The sequence below is a fragment of the Pinus tabuliformis genome, chromosome 8 (genome assembly GCF_031772625.1).
Source record: "Pinus tabuliformis cultivar Carrire ecotype Pingquan chromosome 8, CPIR1, whole genome shotgun sequence".
NCBI lineage: Eukaryota > Viridiplantae > Streptophyta > Pinopsida > Pinales > Pinaceae > Pinus > Pinus tabuliformis.
Window position 1 is genome coordinate 1,497,045,868 of NC_142294.1, and position 20,389 is coordinate 1,497,066,256.

Genomic DNA, 20,389 nt, shown 5'->3' on the forward strand with positions numbered 1-20,389 from the left:
ACCAGACAAACAAGACCCCACAAACCAGACAAACAAAGTGCATGGGCGATGAGACCATTGTATCCGGGAAAACCCTCGCAACCCAATGAATCCAAATGAATCCAATTAAGCCAAATGAAGCCAATTAAGCCAAATAAAGCATCAACAAGTCAAATCTAGTCATAAACCCTACCATAAACCCTTTTGAACCCTACCCTAATCCATAAACCCTGCTGAATAGTGCAACAAGAGCTAAATTCCCAACAACAAATTCAAGTGTTGAAAAACACAAAGTTTTTCGTTGGTAGGATTTAGAATCCTATCGGAGAGGCGTAGAAGCCACCACCATGTCCAAACCCCGCCTCAAAGCTCACGATACCGCTTCTGCGATAGCCAAAAAGATTACCTGCAACACAAACACAAAAAAATTAGCATTTTGGCAGAAGCCCAAAAATAATTACAGCAAAATCCCAAAAAAACTCCATGAATTTAACCATTTATCAGAATGGACCTTGAAACTTGCATGCCCACTGCCAAACTAAATCGAATCTCCCAAGGACTCCTTCACAAACAACATGCCGCACAATCTAAACAACAACAATCATATTTGTAAATCCCCCACGAACCACAATGAATGGCCTCAAGCACACTGTTTAACCCCCTCGAACCAGGCAAAGCAACCACAGGTGCAACCCTAAACAAGAAACGAACCTATCCAAACAACAATGCTTGGTGAGCAGTGCTAGAATGATAGTATAGGTGAACTAGTACTAAAGACAAGAGGAGCCATAGTTGGCAGAGTGCAGTGCCCACACATCGGGCCCGAACAAGATAGCACAGGGTGGCGAAGTCATGGAAAAAAACGAGCTGAAGGAAACCCTAGACAGAGCATTAAAGGGGCAATTTAATGCACTCACCAAACTATACATGTGGCACAATCTGTTGGACAGGTTTCGTACTACAGCTAAGTCGATTTCCACATCAAATGCCATTGTGGCAGGGAGGATGCACAACAAATGGTGTCCCTCCCCTAACTGTGTTCATTTCTTCTTATGTCTATCATTTATATCTATCTTGTCTAATATACCTTTCCTATTTATGTGTTCCCAGATCTTGTCTGCAATTTGATTCTACATTTTGAGTCTTTTTGACATCTTGTTGTTCGCTTTATAGAATAACATCTATATGCATTATCATTACAGAAAATCTTTACATATTATTTCTAGATACATTTAAATCGAAATCGCCTCTATGCAGTAATTGTCCCCTATGAATAGTTAATGCTACCAACGTTAACCATAACACCCTTAAAAACCATGTACTTATGTCAATCGCGACACAATGATGATACTTTTTGCATCTGCTACTTGATTTCCTCATGTATTTTGCTGCAATACAGAACAATATCACATATTTGTTTGCAGTCTCCATAAATGTCACTTTTAGCTTATTAATTCTCGTATGTTTTAGGGATCATTTATGCTGTTAGGTCAGGGATCATTTCTAAATAACATTGTTTAGCCACAAAGTAGTTCATAACATAGTTACCAAGTTCAACTTCGGATTGAAAAAAAATTCATATCTATTAAAATTTATCTCTATTTTTAATATTCTCTTATAACTAATTACATTAAAATTTGTATTTTTGGTAATTTGGTTAGCTTTCTCTATATCTATATTGCTACATATATATCATTAGGCTTAGGCTTGGTAAGCTTTCAATATCCATATTACTACATATATTCCATTTGGTTTTCAAAAAATTATGACAATAGAGACATTACCAAATGAAGCATCAACTTGGTAATTGGTTTTTAAATATGAGTAATAAAAAAGCAATTCTATTACAGAATACTAATATTTACATATTCATTTAGATGATTCTATTACAGAATATTAATATTTATATATTCATTCAGATTACAGGAAATAAAGATATGCATGAGGATTATAGAAAACAATGATAGATTTCTTTCTTTTTATATGGAAAGGTGTTCCCATGCATATCTAGAGCAGTTACTGAGGGAGGAGTAAGTGCGAAGACTGAAAATTGTCGATATATGTTTGATGGACCATCAAAAACCATCACACTAATCAAATCACTAAATTATTTTTATCGATACGACCAAATTTGATAGCTATGATTCAGAGTGCTACTGCAACACAATGTTTGAAGCCTATGAAGAGTTTCTACTCTCCCAACTGATAAGAAGATGGTAAAATATATCTCTCATCACCATGTCTATTTATCGACAATAATTAGATTCCATGGGCAACACAACCTTCTCCAAAATCTTCTTAGCCTTCATGTTTGTTTGGTTATGGTTATATATGGGACATATATCTAAATACAGTCTGTTGTGTATTGAGTATTTCTACTGTTCAACAATACATTGTTTCATACATCTACATAGTGAGTGATCTCTTGGTCTTATAGTGTTTCTTTGCAAACTATGGTAGCAATCCAAGCCTCACCTCTGGTTTAGTATTACTCCACAATATCACAACATCATGGATCTACTCCTGCATGATCCTAGCAATCTTTATGACCATCCTTCCCAACTTAGCAAGGCATGTGATCACTCCAATGCTCACACAAGTTCATGTTTTTTCGGACCTCTGATACCAACCTCGAAGGTAAAGCCGCGAAATGTTATTGACATATAACACGCATGCACAAACATATAACACACCGCAGCTCACCAAATAAGACTTTTGTTAATTATGTCTATTAATAGTTTTACAGTTACCAGAAATCATAACTCAAAAACAAGGGGCATTTTCGAATTCTAGAATATTTGGGAATTTGAATTTATATTAATGGTAGATTTTAAGAATATTTCAGAATTTTATAACTAGCTGAGAGGTCAAAAAATTGACTTCCGATTCTTATTCTCAAAATATAAATCTTAGAAAAAGACAATAGTATGAGATTTTTTGGAAAGAAGTTGTCTACCCATGAAGTAAATTGGCCCAGAGACCGGAATGACAGATTTTTTTCCTGAAAAATATGATGGTAGGAGTGTTTGAATCTTATTTTTGATGGTGAAAATGAGATTCAGTACTATCAAAAACCTCTAGAACACCCAAAATCTTAAAACTTGACAACTGTACATGGAATTTCCAAAACAATTACTAGATTTTACCAAAATCTCACCCGAAAATCCATGACTTTCAATACCAATTTACTCCATTTTTAAATTACCCGTTCCCAAAGTGGTTATATGTTTGGAAAATTCTCATCCCTGAGGCATTGAAAAACTTTGCTATAAAATCAACATCTAATGTTAATATGTCTGTCTGGAAAATTCTCATCATTTAGGCATTGAAAAACTTTGTTATAAAATTAACCTCTAATGGTAATATGTCTGGAAAATTCTTATCATTTAGGTATTGAAAAGTTTTGCTATAAAATCAAACTCTATCATGGCCATGGTACTCTTTACAACATCACTGGTAACAGAGTGGCTCGGATTCTTTCCTATTCATTCCATTGTTTACTAGTGTCATGTACCATATGTTAATGGAATAGCCAGTCAATTTTCTCTAGGGTAAAAATATAGAAGTCTATGAATGTTAGGGTCATCTCCAAAGAATAAACAGTACCAATGTATACTTTGTATTTACCTATTTTTAAGAATTAGATTATCTTATTTCATTCACAATGCTTGCTTATTGCACTATATACTTATTTATTTATGAACACATTGATATTTTTGTCTCTTTCTTTGCAGCAATCAGTGATTACAGACAATCTCTTCATTTCCAAACTCTGAATGAAGTGAAGAAAGACATTCAACTTCAGGTACATCTCCTGTCACCAACCGCCTCAGATTTTGTCTATATACATACGTGGAATGGTTGACATTTGCCTTTTGGTATTGTGATTATACACTATTTTGTATTTCCTTTTTAGGTGATGAAGGGAGAAAGAAGACGTAAAGAATGCTTGAGATTTGCTTTTTGGTATTGTAACTAACTAAACACTGTTTGGTATTGCGTCTTTAGGTGATAAGGGGTGGAAGAAGACATAAAGTTTCCATATTCAGTCTTCTTGTTGGTGATGTTGTACCCCTCAATATTGGTGACCAGGTATCTTAAAATGTACTAATGCCATCAATGCCTTGTTTCATTTGAGAAATTGAATAACCATGTTCTGAAAGACGCATCTTTTCTTTACAGGTCCCTGCAGATGGCATTCTTATTACTGGATATTCCCTGTCAATTGATGAATCTAGTATGACTGGGGAGAGTAACTTTGTATGTACCTCTCTTGCTGGCATCTTTGCATCTTCGCCTATTAGCAAAGCAAAGTTTGTAACACTTGCATCAGTCTATGACTGTCTCTTTCCTTTTCTTAATAGGTCAATAAAAATCAGAAAAATCCCTTTATGTTGTCTGGCTGTAAGGTAGCGGATGGCTATGGTACCATGCTGGTGAGTTTATATGTTTGTTTAATCGTTTGGAAATAGTTATGATTCCTGATTGTGATTGAAAGGATTACTTTTCTCTACCAATGTTGTTTTCTGTTCTGTTTGATAGTAGGGGGTTGGTTTGAAGTTATAATGCCTTATTTCAGGTAACTGGTGTGGGATTAAATACTGAGTGGGGTGTATTGATGGCTAGCATATCAGAGGATAATGCTGAAGAAACTCCCTTACAGGTCTGTCGTCTCCAACTCGTTTAATTTGCATTCTATTCTGTGCCGTGAATGGTACTTCACATCTTCAACACTCACAGAGAGTCTTGTTTATAATAGGTCCATCTCAATGGTGTTGCGACTTTTATTGGTAAGGTTGGACTTACAGTTGCAGTTGTAGTCCTTGTTATCCTCTTGATTAGGTAAGTGATACTACCCTTGATTTTTTTATTCTAAATTGTTTGTGTTTTCCACTGTCATATGTTCCCTGTACTGACTGTACTTTGTGTTTTGTTTTATCAGATTCTTTACAGGACATACAGAAGACTCCAATGGGAAACCCATGTTTCAAGCAGGAAAGACTAAGGTTGGAGATGCAATTGATGGAATTGTTAAAATCTTTGCAATTGCGGTAAGCCAGCATGCGCTACCTTCAATATCTTGTCAGTCTTATGCTTGAATGGATGGCTTCTATAAAATCATTTCCAAGAATTTTATGAAAATGTAATGAAGAGAAGTACTAATGAAAGTATCTGTTTCTAGGTCACCATTGTTGTTGTTGCAGTTCCAGAAGGACTTCCATTGGCAGTGACCTTGACGTAGGATTCATCACAGAATTTTTTAAGATTTAGCTTATTCAGATCAATATTTAGTTGCAATATTGAGAGCTACTGTTCTTTTCTTAACATGTCTTCTCTTCATTTTATTGACAGTCTAGCTTATTCAATGAAGAAGATGATGGTTGACAAAGCTTTGGTTAGTATTTGAATCAAAATAATTTATTACTATGGATTGATGGGTTACTTGGTTTTCAGCATCTTAAAAATTCCACGAATTGCAGGTACGAAGGTTGTCAGCCTGTGAGACTATGGGTTCTGCTACAACAATTTGTAGTGACAAAACAGGGACACTGACCATGAATCAGGTGGGTCATTGTCATTGCTTAATATCCATGAGCGTGATTCTTTCTCATTTTAGTGTTTTTCCATATTAAAAAAATGGCATGGCCCAGTTTACAATCTTGTTATTAATTATAAGTGAACCTTAACCCATCCAAATAAGAAATCATACTTGGTGTGCAGATGACAGTTGTTAAGGCATGTGTTGGTGGCAACATCAGAGACCCACCAGACAGTTCAGAAAGTTTTCCCACTGTTGTAAAATCCATTCTTATTGAGGGGATCTCCTACAATACTACAGGGAGCGTCTTTAAACCTGAGGTAAAACCTTTCCAAGCACACATCTACGATTAGAAACAATGGGAGGCCAAAAGATGATAAAAATCAACATTGCAACATTGCTCGTTTTTTATTGCATTGTGAACAAAACAAGCAACTCTTCTAAGAATGTTTGTTAAATTCACACTTGATATTCATGTGAGCTCTTACTTTCTTGGTTTCTGTCTTGATCTTTTCTTGGAAGCTTCAAATTATACACCTGTCAAGAACCGTACGACTAAATATGCTAAAATGTTAAATTTGAAGATATCTATTTTTATAAAGTCACTTGGAATTTACACGTGTGCTTATTCCTTTCAATTCAATGACTTGGAATTTACAAACTGGGCTTATTCCTTTCAACTCGTAAATATTATGAGTAAGAATTAATTTTAAATCATTGTGGTTTAGTCATTTTATTTTGGAAGGGTATATATTCATCTAACCCTTCAAAGATGAAAAGTTATAAAAAACTATCTTTCGTATATTCATCTAACTCTTCGAAGAGGAAAAGTTATAACAAAAAATTGCCTTTCTATTGACAAGTGTACGTATTAAATAAACCCTTCATAAAAAAATGCCAAAATGAAATAGTGTTTTTCTAAATCTATAAAATCTTAAAAATTTAAAGAATAACTACATTAAAACACTGTAAAATTTCAATAGGACTTAGTAAATAAACAAGCATTTTTCTGAAATTCCATTAAAAAAGGTAAACATATGTTTCTTCTATTCATTGAATGATTTGTCTTTCTAAATCTATAAAATCTTAAAAATTTAAAGAGTAACTACATTGAAACACTATAAAATTTCAATAGAACTTAGTAAATAAACAAGCATTTTTCTCAAATTCCATTAAAAAAAGGTAAACATATGTTTCTTCTATTCATTGGATGATCTTCAAAAGTATCTAGCCTTACATCATTGCATCATTGGAAATATAAATCTATTTGCCCAATGGAAAAGGGTTTCTAGTTTTCATTTGTTTCCATACACCATAAATAGCATTCCAATCTACTTCATTTAGAGCATGAGGTGCACTAAGAGACAGAAACAATAACATATCCATATCTAGTGTCTCTAATGAAAGTCTTGATCTATCATCATTTTTTATCTTGTTTAATTTTTAGAAGCCTCTTTCATACATTGTTATGCTTGTTGAGATAATGTGAATAGTTTTCCTTAATTGTTTTAATTAATTGCATCAAATATGGAAAGTCTTCAAACCATTCAATAAATTCATCCATTTTACACAAACATCTAGCAGTGTTGGGCAATCACTAATGATTTCCCAACACTATATTTTTTAGATAAACATTTCAACCCTCTTTTTCTTTGACAGTATCTATCAGTCAATGTAGAAATTCTCACTGTAGATCATCTGATAATGCAATGTACTAAAGCAAAATACTTGATCTACTTCTACTATCAAACTTTGTGGAAGCTTAATCAATTTGAGCAAGATCAATTGAAACACATATAACAGAGAAGAAGAAATCATACATATGAAACACAGAAAAATACTCTGGGGAAAGCCTCAGCTAAAAACCTCACTATTTGTATTATCATACAAGTGGAAATATCTTAGGATTACACAAAGCTTTAGCTCATAAGCTATCCAGATCTCAGTACAATCTCTCACTGCTGCTCATAAACAAAATAGACAACACCTGTGCCTTCCTTCAGTCCGCCAAGCCTCTTATTTCCTTGCGCAGTGTCTCCTGGGTCCTCCAACTACAACCTGTGTGATTCTCACCTCACACACAACACTAACCTCTGAATTAACTATGCAATCCTGAAGGAGTTAATTCTTTTTGCATGGATGAGTTTCCTTTATAGGAAAATTCCTCCAACTGATAGTACAATGTCCCTGTCTATAATCTCAACTAGGTCTCTGTCTGAACTGACATGCATGAATTATTTATGAGAGAATATTCAGTTATTTGGAGAACACTAGTTGCATGCATGCATGCATTAATTGACTGAGCTCACAATCAGTTCCACAAATTGTTTGGAACTAATCTAACTAGACTTAACTCAATTCACTGAGGTAACTAATTACAACTCATCCGTATCTCCTTAATTAAGGGATAACTTCCTCAATCAAAGGGATAACTGTTGCATGTCTTCATAAAGACTTCATGTTTGATTTTCTCCAACTAATTAACTCAAGATGAATTAATTAATTATTTTTCAAACAACTCGTGAGACTAAATTCGAATTCTAATTCTCAATTTTGATTCAAGGAAAAATCAAAATTGGAATATATCCCGAAATGCTATTTATAGAAATGTTATTTTTAGCATTTTTTTTTCTGTTTCCAACAGAGTTGGGGTATATCTTGAAATGCTATTTGTAGTAATGCTATTTTTAGCATTTCTAGTTGCTATTTTCAACACTCCCTCTCAACAAGAAAGGCATTCAACTTAAACCCGATCCTGAACCTTTGGAATGTTGTGCATGCAACACTTCTCTCAAGTGTTGTTGCTCCAGCGACTCTAGAAACAAAAAATATACAACCTGAATCCGTATGATGCATCTGTCATCAAAGTCTCTAACTGATATTGCCTCTGTCGAGTGAAAACTCTGCACCTCTGTGCTCTTCATTATCTGACTCCTCTAGCCTCTATCACTTTGATCTCTCACTGCATCAATCCCACTGATTCCTCCTGCTGCATCCATGTTGTTGTTGGTTCTATCTCCTAGCATGCATCTGCACTGCACCTCCTTTCATCATGTTGCATCATGCTGCCCACTGCTGCACTACAACTCAGTTACTGAGAAGTAAGTGACTGATCTCCCATCTGACCTCCCTGTTAGGCTAGAAACACCCTCTGATGCTGAAGCTCCCTCTGTTGCTCCATCCGCATCTGTCTCTACCCACTTAGCCAAAACTAATACTTCTCGTCGAGGTTCTCATAGCAAGGTCTAATCAAAGAGGTTGGGTACCTCAAGGATCCTACCTCTATTTCAGCCCTCTTGGGATTATCACTTCATATCGCCCCACCTCACACTTAGAGGTATGGCTACATGTGATCCCTCTGCCCAGTTAGCTCAAAATTTCCCCCTACTAGAGGTATCTGCATGAGTGGATGCCTCCACTCGATCTCCTCATGACTTCTCCAGTTGTGGCTACTCCACAACCTCCTGAAGCTGCTTCACCAATTGTGGCTCCACAATTGTCTGAGACTTCTTCTCGCACTGCATGTTGAGAGGTAAAGTACTCTCCCTCTCAACCACCAAGTCTCCAACATTTTCCTTGCTCCTCAAGGCTTTACATGCATCTTAAACCTTAAGAACATACAGGTTCTTGACTCGTGAACCGATCTGTTTCACCTGACCCGTGGTGATGTGTCTAAGGAAAACCTTTCCCTTATTGAAGACAACATCGTAGCCTTTGTCCTCCATCATCACGATCGATACCAAGTTCTTCTTCAGTCCAGGCACATACTTCACATCTGTCAAGGTAATGAGAGCTCCATGCTCCCTCTGAAAAGCAACCATGCCCACTCCTAAAACACTATACCTTTCATCATTACCCATCTCTATGCACATCTGGAAGTCTTTCTCCTCCAAGGTATTGAACAAAATCTTATCTCCGGTCATGTGGAATGAGGCTCCATTGTCAAGAAACCAACCACAACCCATCATCGATGAAACCATGCATGTGATGAGGGTAAAATCCAATTCGAACTGAGAGGCCAATGCCTCACCTTCAGATCCTTCCGAGGATCCCTTCTTAGATTTCTTCAATGGACAATTAGTTTCATAATGGCCCACCTCATGACAATTAAAGCATCACACTTTAAATTTGTCAATCTTCTTCCCACCATGGGAAGAACTCGATTTGGAATAAGAATCCTTCTCCTTCCCTTTCCTTACTGTACTGGCTAAGGCTAGATTTTCTTCATCCTCCTTGGATGAAGAACCATCTCTGGTGCTTCTCCTGATATCCTCTTGCATCAGATCCGACCACAGTTGTTCCCAATCTAGCAGTTTCTCTCTTCCATTCACTAAGTCCTGGTAGCTATGTCAGCTCTTAGGAAGACCGAAGAGAGAAAGACTCACTATATCATCATCGGTTGTCGTGATTCCTACACTTCCAAGCTCATCTCTGTAGGTGGTGAGCTTGTTTAGATATGTAGAGATCGTGTCGCCCTTTTCACACTTGATTTTCCGAAGCTTGTCCTTCAGCGCTAGCTTCCTCTGGTCGTTGTTGTTCTGATATAGATCCTTCAATATCTTCCACATTGAAAATGGTGTCTCCTTCCCATGTAGAATTGAGACAATGTGGTCTCGAAATCCCTCCAAAAGAATCCTCCTCGCTCTCGCCACACATTTCTTCCATTTCGTCAATTCTTGGGCATTAGTTGCTGCTGGCTTGGAGACTTCTTAATCAATGAAGTCCTTCAAACCATTGTCCTCTAATATCGCTTCCATGCAATCCTTCCAGGCTATGTAATTCGAGCTACCATCTAGGGCATACTCGAGTCTCAAGCCATTGAACGCCATTCATGAACTTTGAAATGTGATAGGAAATTGATTATGTACCTACAATCAAGAACTTCAAACTTCAAACTTCTCCCTTCTTTGTATATTGTTCTCTGCTTTGATCAACTTTGCTCTGATACCATGTAGAAATTTCTCTATGGATCAGCTAGCTCTGATACCATGTAGAAATTCCCACTATAGATCACCTAATAATGCAATTTACTAAAGCAAAATACTTGATCTACATCTACTATCAAAATTTGTGGAAGCTTAATCAATTTGAGAAAGATCAATTGGAACACATATAACAGAGAAGAAGAAATCATACATATGAAACACAGAAGAATACTTTGGGGAAAGCCTTAGCTAAAAACCCCGCTATTTGTATCATCGTACAAGTGGAAATATCTGAGGACTACACAAAGCTTTACCTCACAAGCTACCCAGCTCTCAGTACAATCCTTCACTGCTTCTCATAGACAGAATAGACAACACCTGTGTCTTCCTTTAGTCCTCTAAGCCTCTTATTTCCTTGTGTAGTTTCTCTTGGGTCCTCCAGCTGCAACTTATGTGATTCTCACCTCACATACAACACTGACCTCTGAATTAACTACGCAATCCTGAAGGAGTTAGTTCCTTCTGCATGGATGAGTTTTCTTTATAGGAAAATTCCTCCAACTGATAGTACAATGTCCCTGTCTTTAATTTCAACTGGGTCTCTGTCTGAACTGACATGCATGAGTTATTTATGAGAGAATATTCATTTATCTGGACAACACTAGTTGTGTGCATGCATGCATTAACTAACTGAGCTTACAATTAGTTCCACAAACTGTTTGGAACTAATCTAACTGGACTTAACTCAGTTAACTGAGCTAACTAATTACAACTCATCGTTATCTCCTTAATTAAGAGATAACTTCCTCAATCAAAGGGATAACTATTGCATGTCTTCACAAAGACTTCATGTTTGATCTTCTCTGACTAGTTAGCTCAAGATGAATTAATTAATTAATTTTCAAACAACTAGTGAGACTAAATTCAAATTTTAATTCTCAATTTTGATTGAAGGACAAATAAAAATTGGAATATATCTTGAAATTCTATTTATAGCAATGCTATTTTTAGCATTTCTATTTTTTTATTATTTCCAACAGAGTTGGAGTATATCCAGAAATGCTATTTATAGCAATGTTATTTTTAGCATTTCTTGTTGCTATTTCCAATAGTCAATTCTTCATAATAATGTCAAGGACTAGAAAACTTAGCAACATTAAATATATGTAAATTTGTGAATCTCCTATCTAAAGATTCAATCACATTTACAAAAAAACATTTTCCCAAAATAATACAATTATTTAGTTTCCCCAATCTTTGCATCTTTGAAAACATTTCAAACCTCAATTTATGTAAATGTACCATACGTGTGCTATCTACAAATTCAAAAGTTTCTCCTTGTGCTTTAACTAAGAAAGAGGATATGCACATTGCACCTAACCCAAAAGGTTTCCCAAAAATTGTTTATGAAACATGCTAATAGAAACATCTAAAGTAGTGCTAATGGATGTAATATCAATAGGGTCCTCTTGGAACTTTTGATTCAATTTATTTAATTCAATGAGCACATCTGCAAGTAGATGGATGCAAAAATGCCCTTGAAATATGTTGGCCAAGCGGTTAATTAAACAAGAAATGTATAAATGAAACTGAATGAAAAGGCACAAGTAAAAAAACACAATGTTTTTACATGGTAAAACCTTGACAGGGTGTCAAGGAAACATCCACGGGGCAAGGGATTGGATTTTCTATTAAATCAACAATTATTCTCCACACTTACAATAGTTCAGGCATTCATCATTTTATAAGAGCCTCCTCCGTTACATAACTGTTGTTTCGGTATAAAACCAACTTGGCAGTAAATACAATTTTTACACATATTTACACAATTAGTTGTCAAATTCCAACAAACTCCACCTTGACAACAATTTTCCTAATCCCTTGCCCATGCCCATTCATCATCTCTTCTGCAAGCCAAGAGAAGCTAAACACCATCACAGCTTCTCTATTGTAACTGAATTCGTAAATATATCTGCACAATTTTCCCGTGTATGGACCTTCTTAAGAGCTACTTTTTTGCCATCAATCACATGTCTCAGAAAATGATACCTTACATCAATGTGCTTATTCTTGTTGTGATAAGCTGGATTTGTAGCCAAGTGAATAGCACTCTGACTGTCACAAAGTACATTCACTCTCCCCTACATCCTTCCAATCTCATCAAGTAGACCATTTAACTAGATTGCTTCTTTACTAGCATCTGAAGAAGTTATATATTCTACTTTGGTAGTGGAAAACGCAACTGTTTCTTGAAGCTTTGACATCCAAATAATTGCTCCACTTGCAAGAGTAGAGACATAACCTGTAGTAGATCTCATTTTGTCCAAATCGCCTGCATAATCAGCATCTACATATCCGCAGAATGATCCTTCACTACCATTAGAGATTATGCAATGGTCACTTGTGCCTCTTAGATATCGTAGCACCCATTTCATTGCTCGCCAACGTTCTTCACCTAGATTTGCCATGAACCTGCTGACAACTCCAATTGCATGTGAAGTGTCAGGTCTTGTAGATATCATTCCATACATTAAGTTTCCTACAACATTTGCATATGGTACATGAGACATACACTACTTTTCTTCATCAGTTCTAGGACTCAAAACCAAAGAAATCTTAAAATGGGAAGCTAGTGGAACATTAATAGGTTTTGCACTGTTCATACGGAACTTTTCAAGTACTCTTTCCACATACTTCTGTTGTGATAACCAAAGCTTACCATTTTTCCTGTCTCTGTGTATCTCCATGCCCAAGATATGTTTCACTGCTCCAAGATCCTTCATATCAAATGTCCTAGAGAGCTGAGCCTTTAACCTATTGATCACTTCCATGCTTTTGCTTGCAATAAGCATATCATCAACATAAAAAACTAAGATTGAATATGCCACTGGAACTCTTGAAGTATACACAATGATCATACTCACTTCTAATAAAGTTTTGGCTCACCATGAAGGAGTCAAACATCTTGTACCATTTCCTGGGAGATTGCCTCAGGCCATCCAATGATTTCATGAGCTTGCAAACTAATCTTCTGTTGCAACCTTGTACAAAACCTTATGGTTGTTCCATATATAATTCTTCATCCAAATCACCATATAGAAAAGTTTTTTTAACATCTAACTGTTCTAACTCAAGGTTAAGTAATGCAGTTAGTGCCAACACAGTACAAATAGAAACAAGTTTTACAACTGGTGAAAAAATATCATGAAAGTCAATATCTTAAACCTGAGAATAACCTTTTGCTACAAGTCTCACCTTATACCTTTCGATACTTCCATCAACGTTTTGTCTCAATTTGAAGACCCATTTGCATCCAACAACTCTTCTCCCTTCAGGATGTTCTACAAGATCTCAGGTATTGTTCTTGGCTAAGGAATCCTTTTCTTCTTCCATATCCGTTTTCCATTTTCCGTTATCTGTATCATATACTACTTCCTGATAACAAGAAGGTTCCCCATCTTTAGTAATCAAAGAAAAAGATGAAGTATAATATTCATACCTTTTGGGAGTTTTTCTTTCCGTTGTAGACCTTCTTAGAGTGACTGTTTGCTGAACTGGTTCAGAAACTTCAACAACTTCCTTTGTATATTCATCACCTTTTCCTCCAGAAGTCTCTCATTCTTTTTGACTTTCAAAAAAAGGTCTAGCCTCCAACTGAATTTGTTGATTTGGAGATACCTGTTCATGTTCAATTCTTTCAACATTTGATTTTAAAAGAGAAGATTCATCAAATGTTACATCTCTACTAATGACTATATTTTGCGACATAGGATCCCACAACCTGTATCCTTTCACTGCATAGTCATACCCAACAAAGACATAACATTTCAATTTTGGATCTAATTTTGAATGTTGATTTTTAGGAATAAGAGCATGGGCATCACAACCAAATATCCTTAAACGTGAATAATCACAAGACTAATCTGACCAAACTTCTTCAGGAATTTTACAATTAATTGCTACTGAAGGTGACCTGTTAACTAAATAACAAGCAATGGATATTATTTCTGCCCACAACTCCTTTTGCATATTAGCATTTATGATCATGATTCTGGCTCTTTCCATAAGAGTCAGATTCATATGTTCAGAAACACCATTTTTTTGAGTATAAACAATAGTTTTGTGTCTAACAATTCCTTCATATTTACAGTATTGTTCAAATTCTAGAGAAGTAAATTCACCACCATTGTCAGTTCTTAAACATTTAATTGATTTTCCTATTCTTTTTTCTATCATTGCTTTAAATTGTTTAAAGACATTGAATACATCAGCTTTCTTTTTCAACATAAAGACCCAAACTTTACAGGAGAAATCATCAATAAACATTAAAAAATATAAAGCACCTCCATATGATACAACAAGAGTTGGTCCCCACAAATCAAAATGAATATAGTCCGAAATTTCTTTACTATTATGACTTCCAATTTTAAATCTTTGTTTACACTGTTTTCCATACACACAATTTTTACAGAAATCCAACTTCAAGGATTTGAAAATAGGAAGTGATTTACGTTTCATCAGTACCTAAAGACATTTTGCACTCATGTGACCCAATCACTGATGCCATAGGCAAGTACCTTCTTCTTCTTTCGCTGACACAATCGTTGCTTCATTGACCTGAGTACTTCCTTTGATTCTATAAAGATTTCCAACCTTTTCTGCTTTCATAACAACTAGGGCATATTTAGAGACTTTTAGCACTCCATTCTAACCTATAAACTTATAACCATCCAAATCCAACACTCCCAAAGAAATCACTTTTTTCTTCAACTCAGGTACATGTCTAACACTAGTTAATGTTCTAACTGTGTTATCATACATCTTAATCCTGATATTTCCCATCCTAACAGTCTGACATGAGACATTATTACCCATAAACACATAACTACCATTTACATTTCCATATGAAGTAAACCAATTTATGTGTGGACGCATCTGATGAGATGTTGTAGATCTAACCCAGAATATAAGAGAAATAACAAATATACCCAATAATAACAAAATCGAAATAGATAGAAATACTTCTTTATTGATCAAACCCTTATGGTAGGGCAACACCATACATTCACTCCTTAAGGAAGGAGAACACTCCACAAGCCATATGCCTATTCATACAATAATCCTTCACTATCTTGACATGGAGTCTCTAGCCTCTATATAGGCCTCATACATACAATACCATGGGTCATTACCATGGTTCTCTCATACCATCAACTAATACCATGGGCCCATTACATTATTATTAACTACTTGTGGTCCCTTACATGATATGGGTTAACCACCTTATTTATTACTATGGCCCATCCCATTATTACATTATTACCTTGGGTACCTCCCTTGGTACCCCATATTATCCCCCTAGGTATATAACATTCCACCCCCCTAAGCATGTTTCATCCCCGAAACATGGGAAGAACACAAATAATAAGATCTACTCAAAAGAGTAGTCCACTGATACCATGCACGTGCATCTAGCCATCCAAGAGAAAGGTGAACCCTCGATTTCGCTGGTGCCTCGCTCGCTTGAGATGGAAGTTGACCGTGGCAGCTCTTCTGTGTTGATGTGTAGTGGGTGGATCTTCTCTCCTCGCTATCCGTCATGTGACTACTTGGTTTCCATATTGATGGTTGTCTTGCGGGGTGATGTGGGTGATGATATGTTGAAGTTTTAATCCACGATGTCTTTTTCTTTAATTCACCCTGCTGTGGTGCCTGTTGTTGTGTCTTCTTTTCCAATATGACTTCAACCACTGAACCCTTATCAGATGTGTCAGCACCTGTTACCTTTTCGGCTTCAACCTCTGTTTGTGTTTGATTGTCGACCATCAACTGCTCATCATCTGATATGTCAGTCCCTGTAACATCTTCTGCTTCAACCTCCTTGGACTCTACCTGCTTATTAATGGAAATATCCTGTAATGTAATTTTCTTCTTTTTATACCAGAGCTTCAGGAATTTCTTCTGCACATTAATATTTATAGTACCCACTAATTCCATCCAAGGGTATCCCAAAACAACATCCATGTTATCCATATCTGAAGCATAAAAATCACCATGAAACACATACTTATCCATAGAAAGTTTCAAATCCTTATAAATTTGAACATCCTTATCATCAACCTGTGTATTTTCAATATGTTTTGCTGGGACTTGCAATTTTTTTGCCAAATTAACATTGATAAAATTATGTTTACCACTAGGATTGATAGAAACAATGATCTTCTCTTTCTGAATCAATCCATGAACCTGCAATAAGGATATACCAGTAGGACATAACCCCTGACGTTTCTCATTCTTTTTTATAGCACAAGACCATTTGTCCACAAAGAGTTTTTCAAATTCTTTATCCGACAAGTCGTCCAACTGTTTGATGCCAAGTGAGTTCCACCATTTGTCAGCCTCTTCTGTCAAATTAAGCCGTACTATAGCTTTCCAACATATCCCATATTTGGACTTTATTCTTTGTATGAATTCTTCAATAGTAGGACCATTATCTTTTCCTGTAAAACATAGAGTCGCCATGAAGAGGGTTTTGAAAAAATTCACTTACTTGGAGAAAATTTGAAATTGTCACAGTTCTATTAATATTGCTCAGAATCCCTATTATGACCTGTTTTTGGAAATGGAACAACCATTCTGCATCTGCCCATGTGATAGAAATCCTGATCCAGGCACTAGAATTTCAAATCTGCGCTGCAACTCTCTCGCCGTCCCCAAAATTTCTGCAAAAAAGAGCTGATTTTAAATCAGCGATATCTCCCTCATCCGGACTCCGATTCGACCGATTTTTTTTTTGAAATCGGGTATTATTTTACATAGAATCTAGATCTGCAATTATGTTTTTTATATCATGCACCAAGACGTCCAGATCTGCGCCGCAAACTCGCTGCCCTGAAAAATTGTCTGCAACCCCACTGATTTTTAGATCAACGGTATCTCCTTCATCCGAACTCCAATTCAACTGATTTTTTTTTTGAATTCGACTATTTTTTCACAAAGAATCCAGATCTATAATTATATTTTATAGATCTTGCACCAAAATGTACAGATCAGATCTGCAAAGTCGCCGCCCCTGAAACCCTGCAAAAAATAAAAAAAATCTCCACTTTTGTGCCCAAGAAAGTGCTCTGATACCACTTGTTGTAGCTCTGATACCCCTTGTTGTAGCTCTGCTACCACTTTTTATAGCTCTGATACCACTTGTGAAGAAAATGCTCTGATACCACTTGTTATAGATCTAACCCAAAAGTATATGAGAATAGAAATAAACCCAAAAATAACAGGATCGAATATAGATAAATGCTTCTTTATTAATCTAACCCAAGAATATTATAGATCTGATATGAAGATATAATATAATGCAAAGAAACCCAGAAATAATATGAAATGATTCTTTATAGATCAAACCCTTAAGGTAGGGCAACACCATACATTCACTCCTTAAGGAAGAAGAACACTCCACAAGCCATATGCCTGTTCATACAATATTCCTTCACTATTCTCCATGTGGAGTCTCTAGCCTCTATATAGGCCTCATACATACAATACCATGGGTCATTACCATGGTTCCCTCATACCATCAACTAATACCATGGGCCCATTACATTATTATTAACTACTTGTGGTCCCTTACATGATATGGGTTAACCACCTTATTTATTACTATGGCCCATCCCATTATTACATTATTACCTTGGGTACCTCCCTTGGTACCCCATATTATCCCCCCTAGGTATATAACATGAGAAGTACCAGAGTCTAACAGTGAACTTTCAAAACAATGAGAGACATTACATACAGGTAAAGTTTCATCTATCATATATAATTCTTCATCAGATAAAACTTCATTGATCATACCTAAATCAACCTAATTTTCTTCCTTCTTCGGGTTATCAAACTCTTTTCGTTTCCAACAGTGTTTCTTAAGGTTTCCAATTTTATTGCAGAGCCAACATTTTGCCTTACACTTCTTTCCCTTTTATTTGATCTGGAAGATCCCCTTTTTTTCTCCTCTTTCCTTTGACCATCCTCTAGCTGCCATGGCTTTTGATGTAGCTGTTTTAGTATTGGATTTCCTTCATACTTCTTCAGACAAGAGAACTCCCACAACTGATTCAAATTTCAAAGAATCAGTAGTGCTCAAACTGATTGAATTTATGAAGTGGTCCCATGACTCGGGAAGAGAACCCAACAAGGTTATAGCTTTGTATTCTTCCTAAATTTTAACTTCCATATCTGATAATTGGCATATAAGTGTATTACAAATATTTAAATGTTCTGCAACTTTTGTACCCTCCTTCATCCGTAAACTATACAATTGTCATTTCAAATAAATTCTATTGGTTAACAATTTTGTCATATATAGTTTTGCCAAATTTTCCCATAAACATGTCATTGTGCTCTCTTCAACAATGTTGAAGAGAAATTCATCTGCCAGGCATAACCTGATGGTACTGAGAGCTCGGGCATCCAAGTCCTCCTAGTCCGAATCTGTCATGCTAACAGGTTTCTTATTTGCCCCATCCAATGCTTTGTGCAACCCTTGCTGCACCAGCAAATCCTTAACTTTCAGTTTCCATAGAGAAAAACTGTTCTTGATAGTGAATTTCTCCACCTCGAACTTTTCTTTCGTCATCTTGGCCATTTTCTTCCTATAGGGTTAAAAATGAATTTGCTTCTAGATTTTCTTCCTAGGGTTCTTCCAACTAAGGGTTCACTTTTAGATTCAATTTCTATTTCAAAACAAATCCTGATTCTCTTCCTTCTTCTTGATTCAATTATTTAAAAAAAAAACATTTCTGATTTCTGAAATTGACCCCAAAAAATTTCCAGAATTTTCACCAAAAAAACTTCAAACCCACTTCAACCCTTTCCAATTTTCCAGTTACTTAGGAAAAAAAATCAGTTTCACTGCTCCTTAAAAATTTCCTTCCTTTTTTTTTCAACCAAAGAAACCCTACCAAAAAAAAAAAAATTTGCATTCAACAAATTTTTCTTTTCTTTCTGTTTTCACCAAACCCTCAGACAGTAGGCTGCTCCTCCAGTGGAATTCAACGGACTCAGGTAGGCAAACAAAATGGCTCTGTCTCTAGCACTGACTGATTTAAAAAAAAAATGGTGGCTTCAACTCTTGCGGCAACCTTCTTCCTCAATAGCAGCAGCGATGACAACTCTTCTCCTTTCAAAAACCGATCAGGCTCCTTCTCTTGACAATGGCAACATTTTTTTTTGTCTCCAGCATCACGGCTCTGCTTTTTAAACTTCCAAATGGGCTCAAATTATTTTAATGGCTTTCTCAGGTGGAAAATTTCAACGTGGGCATGAGCTCTTCGATTTTGGGTGCACTATTCCAAACCCAAACGGTGCTCGTCACTCCCTTCAAACTCTTCAACCGGTGCTAATAAAGAAAAAGCCTTTTCTCCCTTCGAACTCTTCAAACTCTTCAACCAGTTGGAATGACGGGAATGAACCCTTTTTTTTCTTCAGCAGTTGCTCCTTGTTGGACTGGCGGCTTAAACAAAAAATGACGGGTTTCTTATTCTTCAGCAGCTGCTCCTTGTTGAACTAGCAACTTAAACAAAAAATGACAGGTTTCTTATTCTTCAACAGCTGCACAAAAAAATAGTTTTCATTTTCTTTAGTTGCTGCAAAAAAAAATAAATAAAAAATAAAAAATAAATACGGGTTTCTTTTTCTTCAGCAATTTCCACGCAGTGTCTCTCTTCGAGGGCTCCTAGTTTTCTCAACTCAACTCAATGGCTCTTATACGACTTGTTCGCCAAGCAGTTAATTAAACAAGAAATGTAAAAATAAAACTGAATGCAAAGGCACAATTAAAAAAGAAAAATGTTTTTTACGTGGTAAAACCTTTACAGGGTGTCAAGGAAACATCCATGTGGCAAGGGATTAGATTTTATATTAAATCAACAATTGTTCTCCACACTTA

General features: G+C 36.0%; 1 protein-coding gene across 1 annotated transcript in view; it reads left to right on the top strand.

Annotated features, from left to right (window-relative positions):
- The window catches only part of LOC149241497 (calcium-transporting ATPase 8, plasma membrane-type-like), a 163,298-nt gene that overhangs the window by 45,703 nt on the left and 97,206 nt on the right, over positions 1-20,389 (top strand). Inside the window, exons 2-12 of the mRNA XM_089370565.1 lie at positions 3,714-3,784; positions 3,988-4,071; positions 4,162-4,239; positions 4,344-4,415; positions 4,559-4,642; positions 4,739-4,821; positions 4,922-5,030; positions 5,162-5,217; positions 5,332-5,374; positions 5,460-5,543; positions 5,701-5,838. Coding sequence (XP_089226691.1) covers positions 3,714-3,784; positions 3,988-4,071; positions 4,162-4,239; positions 4,344-4,415; positions 4,559-4,642; positions 4,739-4,821; positions 4,922-5,030; positions 5,162-5,217; positions 5,332-5,374; positions 5,460-5,543; positions 5,701-5,838 — 902 coding nt within the window. The remainder of the gene's footprint in view (positions 1-3,713; positions 3,785-3,987; positions 4,072-4,161; positions 4,240-4,343; positions 4,416-4,558; positions 4,643-4,738; positions 4,822-4,921; positions 5,031-5,161; positions 5,218-5,331; positions 5,375-5,459; positions 5,544-5,700; positions 5,839-20,389) is intronic.